A 16,667-nucleotide genomic window follows, 5' to 3' on the forward strand; every position below is an offset into this window, starting at 1 on the left:
ACAAGCTGTGCAGAACCAGTCACGCTGAAACAGACAGGAAGTGCAGGCCTCTTTTGATGTGTTGTCAGTGGATGCAGGTTTCTATCTGGCCCCTAATGACATTCTGGACATGGATATTGTGGATGTTTCAGAGATGCCATCTCTTTGGATGCCTCTTAGTCTCTCAGGTTGGCATTTTTTTTTAAATGTTTCCCTCTTACATAGATTGTGTTTTTTGATTGGCAGTTTTTATGAGATATGAGTTTGTTTATGCTGTTAATGTGTTCTTATGAATGAAAGGCTTTTCACACAAATGTAGTGCTCCTGCTGTTTTCTATGTAGTCATATCCTCGGACCCCAGGGAGGGTACTACAAGGATTATATTTACTCTCTTTTTTTGTTTTCCTTCAAGATGGTGGTTTTAACATGTTTTTCATTAATACAAGAATATTGCACATATGCATTTATTTTTGGTAGACATTGTTCCGTCATCTGCACTTTAAGTTACAGGGGCACACATACTAGAAGGCGATGTCCTTTCTTAATTATGTGCTCATAGGAGACTACTCTTTTTCCCCAGACTAAGGGGGACATTAGGATTGCGTTTTTTCTGCATCCTTAGGCCGGCGGAAGTGTCCGCCGGCCCGCAGGATAAGGAAAAACCGCTGCGGAGCCTTCAAAGACCCCCCACCAGATTAGGATGGCTGGGGGGTCAGGGAGACTGTCCGCCGCTTTTCCGCAGCGGTCGCCTTACGACTGCGTCGGAAAAGCTCTAATATGGAGGCGGTGTCTAACAGACACCGCCAGCCATATTAGGATGGGAGTAAACAGATGCCTTTCCGCGGCGGCTTCCCCGCCGTCGAAAGGCATAGGGTGATTTCTTTGGGGGCCCGCTGTGGGTCCCCAGGGTGACGGGGTGGGCATTTGCATGCACAAAGCGGCAGGCACCGCGCGGTGCCTGCCGCTTTGTGCATGCAAATGCGAAGCATGCATTTTTAACATTGCGGCGGGTGCTGCTTCAAGCAGCACCCACCGCAATGTTAAACATACAGGACGTGACCGCCAGGGTGGCGGTCACATCCTATTTTGCACGGAGGGACCGCCGCTGCCCCTGCGGACGGTCCCTCCTCTTCTGGGGTGGAGGACGGACGCAGGTCTGTCCGCCATCCTAATAGGGCCCTAAGTAAAGATGTTATTCTGTGTCTCTAAGCAGAATGCTATAAGGCTGCTATTTTAATATTTAAACAGCGTCCATTTTAAATTCAGTGAGAGGCACTTCACACCAGAGTTATAATAGAAGCTGCTGAGAGCTGTGACTAAGATGCAATACCGCTCAACCTGGAATTCATCCTAAGAAGCAAAATAGCTGAGCATGCAGAGATGTGTGCAGGCTTGCAAACTGAGATGGAGTGCTTTCTTAAAATTACTGAGCCTGGTTTTGTGAGATAGTACACCAATGTATAAGGTTACATCATTCCAAATGGGTCTGGTAGAAGGGCACTCCTGCAATGTTCTCTCTAGAGTAGGGTTATTAGTGATAGATGGGAGTAACATATTTAAACTGTTTGAGTTTTTCACTGTTCTAGTAATGCTTATAACAATGATGTGTCTCATCTGTCTAATAAATAAAGTTACTGTTTTACTTACAAAGCTTAGATATTTTCACTAAACATTTGACAATGTATCATTGTGTCTTTCCTTTGCAACACCTTGGGAATGCAAAAGTGAAAAACAAAAGGGTTACATCCATTTCAACGAATAGGAGGGGTCGTGTTTAAGGCTGCCGACAGCATCTATAACTGAGGAGGATTAGGAGTTTAGATGCAGTACTGTGAGCTAGGTGAAGCAACATTAACAAGCGATATTAGAAGACTGATTCTCTGTATAATGTAGTTTTATTGATCTAATACGCAGTTCTAGTCAATTTGTAGGAACAGTATAATCAGTAGTAGCATTGGTGCTTCATGTGTGGGCACAGGCCCCTCTCCACACCTGTGCAGCAACCTCCCAGGGGGAATAATGATGACTTGGAAGCAATAGTTTGCTACTTTAATCCTTTTATAAGGTGATAAACATTATAGATGTGTTTAAAAAAATAGCTATATTATAGTATAATGAATAATAAATAGTTAATATTAAATAACTCAAAATCACACACTAGATAATTAATTTGAAGAAATTAAATATTAAATAATTTTTAAATATATAATTCTAAATTTGATGTACTCAAAATATAAAAATACCTTTCGGAATAGAGTATCATATAGTAACCTAACTCCAACCTGACTTTGTTACAAAAATTAACAAATAAAAAAAAATTCAATACACTATGCTAATTGCATTCCTGTAAAAAGTAGGGATAATGTACACCTTGTGAAGGGTTCATATTTACTAATCAACCTACATTCTAATAAACGTTTTTCCATTGGCAGGAGGGCAGCCTACTTTCCTCCTTCACATTCAAGTTTCAATTCAAAGCGCTTGTATCTGTAATCACTCTTTTACTCTCAATTCTTCACATTTTTCAGTTGATTCTCAGATGTTATTGTCTTTATGTCATGTAAAGTTATTTTTTTCTTATTCAGTATCCTATTTTCAACAAAACTTTCAACAGACCCAGACAATGCTCTTTGTCCCTTATATGAACTTCATCAAGCCAAGATTAAAAAAAAAAACCAAAATCAATTTGTTTTACTTGTTAAAATCTACAGCTCTGGTTCATATTTAGTCATTGATTTTTCTTTGATTTTCTGACTTTTTATAACTTTTTGTATAACATAAAAACACTTCAATTTCTAGAATGTGTTAGACAGAATTTCTATACAACCTTTTTTTGTTGGAGTTTTATATATAGCGCAAACTTGACCCAAACATATCCGGTATCAGAGAGCTTTACATGAGCACAAGTTGTATTACACAAGGACACATTAATTTGTTTGGTTAGGTACAGTGAGATCAAGCGATTTGCTAAAAATCGAAGGATGTTGAGCATCACTGCTGAAACTCGAACTCAGTTCCCCAGATTTGAAGTTGTCTGCCCTTGCAGTTAGGCCACTTAAAGACTAATACACACACAGACCGTATCCATATTACATATATCTGTCCATTACTTAAACCCAAAGACACCAACTAATTAGGAATGATTGCAGTTAGCATGTGCATACTCCGAAACTTACACCTCTAGTACCTATCAAACGAGTACATAAGATGATCACTATTTTACTCACAATTTCCTTCATCCTCTTTCTCATAATTTTCTCCTTTCCCTTCATTCTCCAGTTTAGTTGTCCGGTCTGTTGTCAGTGAAATATAAGGTTCATGCAGCTAAATGCCTGTCACTTTCCCAAATCTTTCTCTTATATATTTTTTCTTTCCTCAGCATCACTTTGTTTATATCCCCTTCTAGCAGCATCCTGGAAGGTCAGGGGATCTTGCACTGATCATTCCCTCACCCCATGTGCTCCTTTTTCATGCCCTTTCTATTTTGTATACCACCCTTACAGGTCTGGTCTCCACAAGAGTGTATCCCTAGTTCAATATATTTTCTCCTCTCACTCCCTCATCTGCAGGTTTCTCACTTGCCCTTGTTAGCATATTTTGTATTTAATAATATTTATTATAATTCTTGGTCCCACAACCTGGGGGAATCTACTTTTACAAATTCCATCGGTCAACCATCTAAAAAAACATTTCCCCAGGCCAAAATTGCATTACCATTTTGTGCCACAACCCTCAAGTCTCCTATCTTGTAACATTTCTCCAATGATACTATGCCCTGTATCAGCCTCAACCAACATCGTCCCTCCGTCCATTTACAAATCATTAGACCTCCATCCTTCCCTATTGGGGGTCCCCGGTAATTCCTCGTAATATTTTGCGTATAAACATGCCTTGCAGCATGCATTTCTTATTCTCCTCCGATCAATCTTTCAGTGTCTACCTTTGTCCTGTCTTATCAATACCCATCCAATCACAGTGACCAATTTCAGCTGTGTCACGTCAGAGTCCGGGCTTCAACTCCATTATGCTATCGTGGCCATCTTGCAAAGGTTTCCTAGTGTGGTGAACCTCTGCAATCAGTATATCAGTATATTCAAACTCACCTCATCTGCTCCCTTTCTTTTTCCAGATCATTTGTTAAATTCTGTCCCGTCCTTGGTATTTCACACACTTACTGCACTTTGTGTACACCCGAGTTCCCACTCCTGATATATTCTAGTATAGCCACCATCTTGGAAGGGATATCTGAACATACTCATAAATGGCCGCCATCTTCAAATTGCTATCTCATTGTTCCTTTTGCATTATCCACCATTATTCTATTAAATTATAACACCAACCCCAACCTCATCCATTTTATTGAAAACTTCTATTCTTATTGTTTTACATTGATAGCTCATCCCCAACATATAAAAGCCCTGTTATATATTAACCTTCTCAAATGATCACCATTGATTCAGTGGCATGCCTATTACTGGTAGTCGTGTAACTAGTAGCACCATCTCTGAAGGACTTGCTACCCCTCAGTGGTGCTTAAACCTCCACTGTTTCCTTTGTAAAGACTCATCCCAATCAATGATATCTGGCCTTCAGTCCCTCTGTACTGCATCTATTGCTGGTTTCATGATTCCCCCATATCTTGGTGGCCTCTTTTTCCTGTGGTTTACTCAATTCATGTTCGATCACTGTTCATGTCCTGCTGTATAATCGAGTTCATAATAAAAGTGTCTTCCCATATTCATTCCATTCCTGTACCATCAGTATTCTCCTGTGTTTTCACTTGGACATAGTTGGAATGAAGGTGGATTTACTTAAATCGCATCGGTTAACCACATCTCATGCATGTGTGCCAAGCCCTATACCCAACACCATATCACTCCCCTATCGCACAGTACATTGTAGTCTTTTCCCTCTAATGTTCTCAACACTCAACATAATTCCTTTAATTCATCAAACCTTGTCTCAGTCAATCTTCCAGAATTATTCCTATAAACATGGATTGGAGTCCCAGCCTTAACATACTTCCAATCCTTGCCCTCTCTTATTATTGTTGTACATATCCCTGTAAACCCAAACTGACAATTTATACCATACAGAGAAATTAAATGCAGTAACTGAGGTAATGTTCCGTGTTCAATCCTTTCTCTACAGACCTCAATTGTGCTATTCATTTAGCCTCTGTCTGTCTTAATCACTGTACCCTATCTCCTCCCCTAGGTCTTGGGTTCCGTTTTTGCATACCATGGAAGGTGAAACTTATATTATTTGGGTGTTCAGCTAGCATATTCTGATGACTAGGGGTTTTATTGTCCCTTTGTATGTCTCTTTAATGTTCTTGTGTGCATAATTTCAGCTTCCTGCATGTTCCCTCTACATACATTTTCTAACAGTTGCACAGAATCACATAAATCGCATGGGTACTATTGAAATTAATACATTCATTCACATAGTACTACCTTGCTGAATTATAGCTGAGGTTCCTCAGTTTGTTTAAACCCATTTTACATATATTGCAAACCAGACGGACATAGTTTCCTTTCGGTTGTTCCTGTATCTAATTCCTGCCTATGACCCTAATGGGAGGTGTGTAGCTACATGTGACAAGACTCCTAACTGTAGCCCCCTCCTGTAGCTAACTATTTGTTTGTCAGAAATCCAGTTCTCCAAACCTGGCACCCCATGGAGCAATCTCCAGTGTTTTTGTAGTATCTTGTATGCCAATGGCAATTTTCTATTCTCATCCTTTTTGATCTTTTTGTTTAATGTGGTGTCTCAAATGGTCTGTGGAATCCTAATTTTCATATTTGTTATCCTAACTACAGTCTAACAAATACTGGGTGAAGTGCATGATGTGGAAAATGTTTGCAGCAAGGGCTACAGTGTTTTTTAGAACTTTGTGGTGCCTGGCACAAGCTTCATGAATATTGGCCTTACAGTGGCCCACAGGTGACAGGTCCCCTGCTTGGGGTTTCCAAAGTCTCTGCCTGGCTACCTTTTCCTGGCATTGGGATCGCCATGAACAAGCAGTCAGAAAGGGACATACTGATTTTGACCGAAGTGCCTGAGCAGTCACTGCCTCCGTTCAAGATCACAATTCCAACCGCCGCCCTGTCGGGATCAGTAGATCCTGCATGAGGTTGTGGCCCATCCCCCGGCAGTTACAGGTCTGACTGCTTGCATTGTAATGCAAGACTGTTGATGGGACCACCACCGACGTCCTATTGGTGGTGGTCCCAATGGCATGGTAGGGATGCTCTAAGTTTTTTTAAGAAACAATGGGGGCAGTGCATACATTTTGGCAGAAGTAGATTTCATATTTCAACTTCATTCCCACAAACATTGAGCAAAGTACATACAATTAGAGGAGGTAGAAAAGATGTTCTATTCTACCTCAAGACTAACAAACATTGTGGCATGTTCATATTCAGGAATCCAGAATTATTGTTCTATGCCCAGTCCAAACACTAGTGGACACATTAATGCTTTGGGGTGCGCAGATACAACAAAACCAAATTATATAAATAAAAATAAACATTATTGCATATATGTAAATACAACAAGTTAAAACCTTAAATATACTAAACATTTAAGAAAAAACCTAAAATAATTTTACAAAATCTACAAATATTTAAAAAATGCACATGTATTAAATAAAAATCTAAAATAAAGAGCATCCAAAAGCGTACAAATTTAAAGTAAACACAATAAAAAATGTTATGATACAAACATTTAAATTTGTCTTTGATTATTATTATACACAATAAACTTAGGGGTCTAAGAGCCAAACCAGATAAGTGTTTGCCAATGTAAGCCCTATGTCTAATGAGTACTATAGGAATACACAGGATGAATAAGAGACCAAATCGCCAACAAATGAGACACCTGTAATCGTGAGTCACCCCAGTTGTTTGGATTCCCATCAAAGTCTTACAAGATCAATATTCTCATTTGGCAATCCTTGCTGGGTATTGTGTCTCCTGATCATTGAGATCACATGCATACCCTCTCAGATGGTTCGGGGTAGCGACCACAATCACACAGGTATCGCAAATGATGTTGATTAGATGGGAAAAGTGCAGTGCAAAAAGAAAAAGTGGTGATTTAAAATGGGATAGGGAATCAACAGAAAACTTTAATAGGCGTTGGCCCCTTCCTAGTTAAAAACAAGAACAGTCTGGCAAAATCATCGCAGTAATAACAAATAACTGCGAAGAGACCAACATGTTTCAGCCCCAGAGGAAGATGCCTCGGGCTTTCTTCAGGGTCTCTGTTCTTAGATGTGCTACTGCCTATATATGTGTATTAACGGGTGTGAAAAATTATACAAAAAAACACACAAATGGAAAAAGCCAGAAAAGGATATAGTGTTCCTTCTTCTGTGCGGACTCCTCTTCGGAAGCTGGTACTTTGTTACTATAATCGGGGGACAAACATACAAGTGAGCCACTTCCAGCGACTCTGGTCTGTATAGTACAGTACAAGAAGTCAAAAACTATGTCAGCCTTCGATACTCACCCAGTGCTTCCGGGGAGTGGACCTCACCTCTTCCTGGACCTGGCTCAGGATGTGAGACCCCGCTCTACGGGAACAGAAACCGACCTCATGGTTATGATAACGGAGGGATCAAGGGTAGATCTACTCTCGTGCATACTACGTGAAGTCAAAGGTATTCTGAACGTAGAGTATACTGTCATACACCAACATGCTCCCGCACCAGTGCCATTCACCGCGCCAACCCAACCTAAGTTGATGATTTCAGAACTCTTAGACTAAAATGACTAGGTGTGTCATTCAGATCAGTGTCAGACGCAACCCACAAGAAGGACTGGTGTGGCGGGCGTCTTACCTGTCCGTCGTTATCTCGTGTTGTGACTGAGTCAGGGGGAGGCTCAGATCTGCGTGCGTCATTCTTACTTGAATGGTTTGGAGAGGAACTCCCGGCCAATCAGCAAGAGCTGCAACGACGTAACCTCATACTGAGGCCCGAACTACTCGATGACGACATACTCAACTAACGAGTAGTTCTAATGGTATTCCAAGGACCCCGCAGTAAGTCAGTGGCTGGTCAAGATTGCCTGTTGGGGTGTATTAGGAGAGGCTGAACCATGGTATGTCGTCATTCAGTCCGTGTTGGTCAGTGCCTAATTTGTACACCCATCTCTGTTCTTTACGAAACAAGAAGTTTGACACATCGCTAACATGGGCAGGAATGAGTGGTTTCTCAAGAACATGCCATTTAAAGTCGGTTTCACTGTGGTTGTGTTCAATGAAGTGTTTAGTGAGTTTGGAGATGTCTTTTTTGCAACGGAAAGTACTTTTATGTTCCTGCATTCTCACTCGTACTTTTCTAGTAGTCATACCCACATATCGTTCGTTACAAATGCAGGTAAGGAGATAAATCAGGTTATTGCTGTTGCAATTTGTAAATTGTCTCAGCTCCCAAGGTCGATCTGTTCCGATGTCCACACTCGTGATCTTGGATGTGAGTGGACAAACGGAGCAGTTACCACAAGGATGGTGACCTGTTACAGGTGGCAGGTCCCAGAGGGTGCCCACTTCTCTCTTAGCAGTGGCTTTTGGGCGGGTATGTACCAGACAATCCCTGAGGTTTCTTGAGCGTTTGAACGCAAACAGAGGGAGTTCAAGTTTGTCCTTGCCACTGTTTAGGATGCGCCAGTGTTATTTAATCACTTTCTGAACGCTGTTAGACTTGGTGTTGTATGTGCTTACAAGAGTGAGTCGTTCAGTAGGTGGTTTTACAGGTTTTGGTTCTAGTAGAGCAGCCCGGTGGTTGTTAGCTGCTCTTTTACATGAGCGATTCACCAGTTTTTTAGGATAGTGTCTGGATATTAACTGCTTGGTCAGCTCGCAGGCATGCCGTTCAAAAGTTTCTGTAGTGGAGCAGTTCCTACGAACACGTAGGAACTGCCCAAAGGGGAGATTATCCCTCAAGGACTTGGGATGCTGACTTTCATACAGTAAGAGTGAATTCCGTGCCATGGGTTTACGGTAAAGTTCACTCTGTAGGCCAGTTGCTGTGCAATAGATCGAGAGGTCCAGAAAAGCTACTCGCTCTTTACTGATTTCGATGGTGAAGCGGAGGTACTCATTCTGGTTATTTAGCCATTCATGGAATTGTAATACAGACTCCTTGGACCCTCTCCACACTACCAGGATATCGTCTATGTATCTCTTCCACCAGATAATAGACGCAAAATGTGGGTTGCTCAGATGTAGCACAGTGGTTTGTTCAAATTTGTGAACATACAGGTTCGCCAGGGACGGGGCAAAAATACTTCCCATGCTGGTCCCTGAGATTTGGTGGAATATCTGATCTTCATACATAAAAAAGTTTTCTTTCATTGCTATTGTAGCAAGCGCCATGATGAAGGGTACAGGGGTGATAGAGTCAAGCTCCGACTCCTCCAGGATGGTCCTGATGGTATCTAGGGTAGCATCCTGGGGAATCGAGGTGTATAGTTACTCAATATCCAGAGAGACAAGGTAGTCTGTCTCCTGGCAGAAATCGATGTCTGGAATCACCCTCAGGACATCAGTTGTGTCCTTAAGATAAGTGGGCATGCTGTGCACAAGGGGTTTGAGAAAATGGTCAGCAAATGCTGATAAAGGCTCTAGTAAGGAACCCTGTCCTGAAATGATCGGTCTGCCGGGGGGAGGTCTTTGCGGCTTGTGTACCTTGGGCAGGGTGTAAAAGTACGGCATAGTGGGATGTTTAGCCTGTAAGAACTGTGCTTCTAGAGTGGTTACCCACCCCTCAGCTAATGCTTCCTCCACTAGAATCTTGATTTGATTCATAAGCCCCGGAGTCGGGTCGCTGGTCAGTGGCAGATAGGCTGTACGAATGCTCAGTTGACGGGAGCATTCCATCCTGTATGTTTCCACATCTTGAACCACAATGGAGCCCCCTTTGTCGGCGGGCTTCACGACTATAGTGTCATCTTGACATAGTGTGTTCAGTGCTTTCCTCTCAGCTGTCGATAAGTTGTTGTAACCTGATCGGGTAGAGTATTGAATCTTGTCGATGTCATTTTTTACGGCCATCTCAAAAGCAAGTAACTGGGGGGGTATTGCATGAGTGGGAGGAAGAAAGGTAGACTTGTTTCTAAGACCAGTGTTATTGTCATTTTCAAGGCATGTGTCCTCACTGTTTTTCTGTTTGAAAAAGTAGTGTAGCCTAAGTTTCCGGAAGAACTGAGCTAATTCAATTTGAAGTAAAAACGGGTCTCCCTCGTCTGTAGTAACAAACCCTAGCCCTTTGTTGAGCACTGCCTCTTCCATGTTTGTCAGTGTTCGTTGGCTAAGATTAACTACAAGACTATTATTATTAAACTGATTATTATTAAACTGTATTTAAGAACATACAACCCATGCATTCCACCAATAAACTTCCAAAGGCAAAAAAATAAAATTAAACATAAATTATTAAGTCGTAAAAAATAACAAACTATGTCAAGTGTAAATAATGTTATATATTATACAAGTAATGATAGCTAATACATACTTTAAAACACAATACAGGCCAACAATAATATACAAAATAATATATTATCAATTAAATATGATTAGATGTCCTAATTATTTCCAAATAAATAATCGAATCAATAATGCATTAATATATTATTATCAATTTGTGCATTTATTATATTTAGGTACTACACCCAATCACCCAATACATTCCTCAACCTAAAGCTAAAATGTACTCTGTAATTCACACTTTATTAAAAGTGCAAACTAATAAATAATAATATAAACACAAAGTCATCATTGAAAATTATTAATGACATACTGAAAGTATGAAACTATTCCTCAAATTCCTAATAAAACCCAACACCCTCAAATTAAAATTAAATAAACAATGATCAACTTTAATAAACTTGAAAACAAAAAAAAGAAATAATTTAATTAAAATCAACTAACATTTAATTATTAAACACTGAATCATGTAATAAACCCTACAATATAAATTATGAATTATACAATACTATAATAATATTTGAACATATTTTCAATGTCATGGTAGCAATAATAGAATAACAACATAACACTTTAAGATAAAGCAATCGAAAAGCAAATGTAGTAAACACTATTAAAAAAATAATAATAATCTTTCCTTATTCTTTGTGAACTATAATTTGTGGTCAAAATATTTCGACCACAGTGTTATGGTCACGAACTATTTTTTAATCATTATTTAGGTAGAACCACATGTGCAAACGGTGCCAAAACAAAAACATCCTTGCGAATACACACAGCGTTTTAAGTGTACCTACATGAGTGTGTCGAGCTTGGTGCGTTTTTTTTTAACTATGATTGACCTGTATTTGCAGTATTGAATACTCAATTAATCTGTTTATAATCATTAATTTAAAGAGAAAAATGACCCGCGCCATGGAAACGGAGTAAATAGCACAGTTCAAAAACAGCCCCATCAATGCTACTTTATTTACTGCTAGGAAAAGTATCGAAAGTATATTTTTAGATTCCTTCAAAAATCGTGCAAACATACAGTCCTCTTTAAAATGTCCAGTTGCCTGTCATTGAAAACACGTTCCATTTAGATTACTTTGCAAGTGCTCTGTTAAGGTGAAAGTTAACTCGCAAGGTCTCAAAAAATCCAATCGGTTACTTACCAAACTCACAATTGTTCTTACAGCCGAATCTATGAACATCACTTTCCATCTCTCCTCGACGTTCTCTGGAAATGGCATATAAAAATAATATCCCACAAGAACGGACGCAACTGCAAAATAAAATAATTTCGATGCCATTCTAAATTCTTCACTCGATTCAATTCAGCTCCTTTCACGGCTCCTACCTCGAGTCGCTTCACAGGAGTTAAAAGGTTAATGTCAATATGTCAGGCTGAAACTTGTAGACGCCTTCCCTGTGAGCTTTCCAGCTTGCAGAGTTTGCCAGACAACAGGCAGACCAGTTTAACCATTGAATGGTTTCTATTGAAGAGTGTGTTTTCATGAGCACACTGCCAACCTACGTCTCTATCTTGATTGGGGCATGACAATACCTGGCACAGTGTACTGTAAGTTAAAATATTCAAGTTACTAATAAACAGTGTGAAGGATGAGGAAATATCCTCATGTATAATGTAGCCCCGTAATGATCAGAAAAGATCGTGACTTGCTAAAATGTTTTATACACATCACTAATCTACTCATAAATACTAGTTGGCAAAGTGAATAGGTCTGGTCATTTTTATAAGTGGGTGTTCTCTACTGATTAGTGAGTTTGTATGTATGGGTACCCTGATACATGAGTGGGTAAGTGTAAACATAATTCAACAAATGGATGGATGATTGAGTGCATGGATGAATGTTTTCAATAAATGATGAGTTTGTGGGCGCAGATATGTAAATGTATGATTCGTTTAATGTGAGAATGTGGAAACTATTGGGTGGAGTTATTGTATGGATACATGCGTAACTGCATCAATAATTAGTGAGTGAGGTTAAAGAGTGAGTGAGTGCATGTATAATTGTTGAATTAATGCATGGACAGATAACAGGGTGAGTGCATTAATGACTCATTAATACCCTTCCTCCATGTCCATTCCTTAGGCGTTCCCACTCTGTCAGATTTATTTGTATTCATTGTTTTTATGAAGTTTGACACAGAGTAAACTTGCCCCAAAGGTAATGAAGCACTTTATGTGTGCCCCAGTTCATTACACAAGGTCAAGCTCATTTGTTTATCAGGCACGGGGAGTAAGTGATATGTGCAGCATAAGTGAGTGTTCTCTACTGATTAGTGAGTTTGTATGCATGGGTAGGCTGGTGCATGAGTGGGTAAGTGTAAACAAATTTCAACAAATGGATGGATGATTGAGTGCATGGATGAATGTTTTCAATAAATGACGAGTTTGTGGGTGCAGATATATAAATGTATGATTAGTTTGATGTGGGAATGTGGAAACTATTGGATGGATTGATTGTATGGATACATGAGTAACTGCATCAATAATTAGTGAGTGAGGTTAACGAGTGAGTGAGTACATGGATAATTGTTAAATTAGCGCATGGACAGATAACAGGGTGAGTGCATTAATGACTCATTAATACCCTTCCTCCATGTCCATTCCTTAGGCTTTCCCACTCGGTAAGATTTGTTTTTATTAATTGTTTTTATGAAGTTTGACACAGAGCAAACTTGCCCCAAAGGTAATGAAGCACTTTATGTGTGCCCCAGTTCATTACACAAGGTCAAGCTCAGTTGTTTTTTAGGCAGGGGGAGTAAAGTGATATGTTCAGAATCACAGAAGATTTGAACCTGGTTCCCCTGTTCAAAGGTCGGGAGGTGTCCTGGCCATTGCACCACATCATCCTCCCCTAGTCCGTTCCTCCCTTAGATTTCTGACTCTCTGGTGTCCTTTGTCCTCACAGATGGACTGCAGGATGCAGACCATCATGGCGCCATTAACAGGTCACCACATGTGTGCTCCTAAAAGGATGAACAGGTGGGGAAACAATAGGAAGGAGTGGGAATCGACTTTCCCTACAGCTGGGCATGCTAAGTGCATGCTTGGGCCTTGGCTGAGGCGTGTGTGTTTGTTTATAATCTGGGGACTTAGTCATTCGCTTCTACTTCAACAGCCCCCAGAGGATGTTTCTTAACTGGCAAATGCATGCTCGTGTGAGAGAGGGTATTTGTTGAAAACGTGAATGACAACTACTACCTTGTGCTATGGGAGACTGAATGGAATGCTGTGTGCACTTAAAGGGCCTTTGGTTCCACCATCTTTCATCATCGTCAATTATAGATGTAAGACTGCACCTTTGCTCTCAGAGCCTGTGTGAGAAGACAGAGTACCCGACTTGCATGAAAGGGCCTTGCACTCACACTGACTTTTTTCCTTAGGACACACGTGAGGCCATCAGCAGGTAGCCCGGGCATACAGTGTGATAGTTTTTAATAAGCCATAATGACGGCTTGTGCTTTGAAGTGGATTACTGGATCTGAACAACAGGGGGCTTGTGCACGCTATAGTAACAAAATAATCAAGAGCTCAGGTCCTGTGCATGTTCACTCAAAAGATAAGGCAGAACTGAAGGAAATCCATTTTGTCCCTCATTTTCTACCACTAATGCACTTAGGGCATCATTACGAGAGCGGTTGGACCGCCACCGATAGGCCATCGGTGGCAGTCCCACCACCGACTGTCCTTGGGTCTGACTGCAGGATTACAATCCTGGCGGTTGGACAGACAGCAGTCGGGAGGGAGACTACCCCCTCCACCAGGATCGCTGATCCTGACAGGGCGGCGGGCGCAATCCTAGTCCCGAATATTTAATATTGGATACTTACTGCAAAGGATATTTGTTATGGTTTTAATTAACTAAACAATAAAGTTTACTACTTACTACTAGTCCCGAATGGCAGCGGTGTTGAGGCAGGCAGTGCCGACGGGATGATATCCCTTTCCAGCAGCTTTTTCATGTTGGGAAGACCGCCTTGTAGAGGCTGTCAGAAACAGAATTTGGGGGCCCAAAACAGAGCTTATATCCATTGTGAGCCATTGTAAATTAGCCCTGGGAGCACATGCAGTGCGCCCAGTCACCTCCTTGCACCAAGTGCCATGCATAGCATGGTGCATGGCAAACCGTCAATGGATGAGTAGGAGGTGCTCCTTATCATGGCGTCTTGTACTGCAGCCCCTTTCCTTGGCCACAGAATAAGGCGACATGATAAGGAGCACTTTCTGAATGCAACATGGCGGTTGCATCATAATGCAGAAGTCGGACCACCACCTACTTGTTACACATATACAATATCACTACCAACATACAAAGCTTGTGTGGAGCCTTCTGCTATAATCCAAAAGTAAAAATGTAGTCTTATTTCTCCTTTTAGTAAGTATTTCATTCAGTTCCAGATATATAATAAAATGTGTGCACATAATGTTTACTTATCCCTAGCCAATTAAAAACGACCTTACTTTGGAGTGCCCCCATTCACTACTCATAAGCCATGGCCGCTCCAATTTGGTATAGAGGTATGACCAGGGCCAGTGAAATTATGTGATTGTGTGGTGGCGACCTATGGTACTGCCAGACAGGGAGGTGCAGCCAACCTTAAAGGGGTGGCAGCTCACCCCCCTCCCCCACCCCCCCATTAGCAGCAAACAAAGAGCACTGCAGAGTCAGGGCAGCAAAAGCATAACAAAGCTGAGGAGCAGCGAGTGACCTAAACAAGTATCGCATATAAATGGCCCAATAATTGGAGGGGGAGCCATGAGCACGGCTAGTGGGCATCTGGGGCAAGTGGTCCCAAGAATGGTCCCCGCCTGTAAACGTTGATCACGGGAAGGGGCCGTCTTCTGGGAGGACTGTGTGACCTCACTGTAGAGCTACTCACAGGATGATCACTGTGGGTCATCAGTCTGCTAGTGAGGGTGGCCAGTGAGGGACCCCTCACCACCCTGCTGCAGGAGGCAGGTGAGGCGAAATGTGGTGCGGGGCACACCTGCTCTTAAAGGTAGAGGGGTAATTTTGAAAGCAAAGGCCTAAAGCTATAGTGCATTGCTATCGCAAGCAGAGACAAATTACAGCTGTAGCTGCTTCAAAGCTGCATAGCAACAATAGGAGTACAAGAGAGGGTAACTGACATTTATAATTGCACCTAATTCAAAGCACACTCTTGTTGATCTGAGGAGCAAAAGACAAGGCAAGGCTGTAAGGGGCTACAACAGCTAGAAACCAGACAACCATCAACTGCACCAAGGGAGCCATGGAGGGTACCACAGAGCGTGCCAAGTCGAGCAAACAGAGGCAGAAGAAGGGGGGCAGCACAGCTGGGGCTCCCCTGGAAGACTTACCTAAAAAAAAGTGCCACAGGAAGCCGGCAAGGTTCCTTGAGAGGGCTAGAAATACTGTACAGGAGGCAGTGAGCAGGGGAAAAAAGCCAGGCCCTTTTAGTTTGCAGGGGAAGGCACCAACCGGCCCAGGAGCACCGGAGAACAAGGATGCCACAGAGGTGGAGCAGCTCCTGTAACAGATGAGTCATGTGGTTGACCGACACTGGGGCGAGTGGCTGATGGAGCAGGTCTTGGGCTCATGGGATAAGCCAGGGCAAGGGAAAGAGAAGCCACCTGGGGCAGGAGGAGCAGAAACAGCAGCCCAGAGGACAAATGTAAGAGCGCAACTTGGGTCTAGTGGCAGCAGGAGTTCAAGGAGAAGTGGACCCATCAAGAAGCGGCATTGGCGAGACTGCAGTGGGGACACACTCAGAGGGCGCACTAGCAAGGGGGCATATATATCCACATTGGCAGCCCTACACAGAGGGAGGCATCCTCGGTCACCAACAGACAGAAAGGATGGGCACAGCAGCGCAGGACCCAGCTCCAGGGAGCAGTCAGCGGGATCATTCAGCCTCAACAGCAGTGTCTGATAAGGACTAAAGGTAAAGCGAGCACTGGGGCAGTTCCCCTGCAGCTAATGGTGAGGCATGCACAGCTAGCAAAAGGATTAGGGTATGCCAAGCAAGCGTGGCTTGCACATTTTATGCAAATGGGGGGTGAATGACAGGAGGACGCATAGGCAAGGCAACAACTAGGGTCGACCGGACAGCAAGGTGCAGCACATGGAATAGCCAACTATGGGACGCAGATCAGGGTAGTTAACACTGAGATCACATCATCAGGACAACCCACTGGACAT

The 16,667-nt window shown here is 42.0% G+C and overlaps 1 protein-coding gene across 1 annotated transcript in view; it reads right to left on the reverse strand.

Moving 5' to 3' along the window:
- LOC147683764 (arylacetamide deacetylase-like) overlaps positions 1 to 11,900 on the reverse strand; it is a 136,381-nt gene extending 124,481 nt beyond the window's left edge. Inside the window, exon 1 of the mRNA XM_086944133.1 lies at positions 11,631 to 11,900. Within this exon, the coding sequence (XP_086800259.1) occupies positions 11,631 to 11,768 (138 nt within the window). The 5' untranslated portion in view covers positions 11,769 to 11,900. The remainder of the gene's footprint in view (positions 1 to 11,630) is intronic.
- Between the last annotated feature and the right edge of the window lie 4,767 nt (positions 11,901 to 16,667).

Source organism: Lissotriton vulgaris, chromosome 11, assembly GCF_964263255.1.
Source record: "Lissotriton vulgaris chromosome 11, aLisVul1.2, whole genome shotgun sequence".
Classification (NCBI taxonomy): domain Eukaryota; kingdom Metazoa; phylum Chordata; class Amphibia; order Caudata; family Salamandridae; genus Lissotriton; species Lissotriton vulgaris.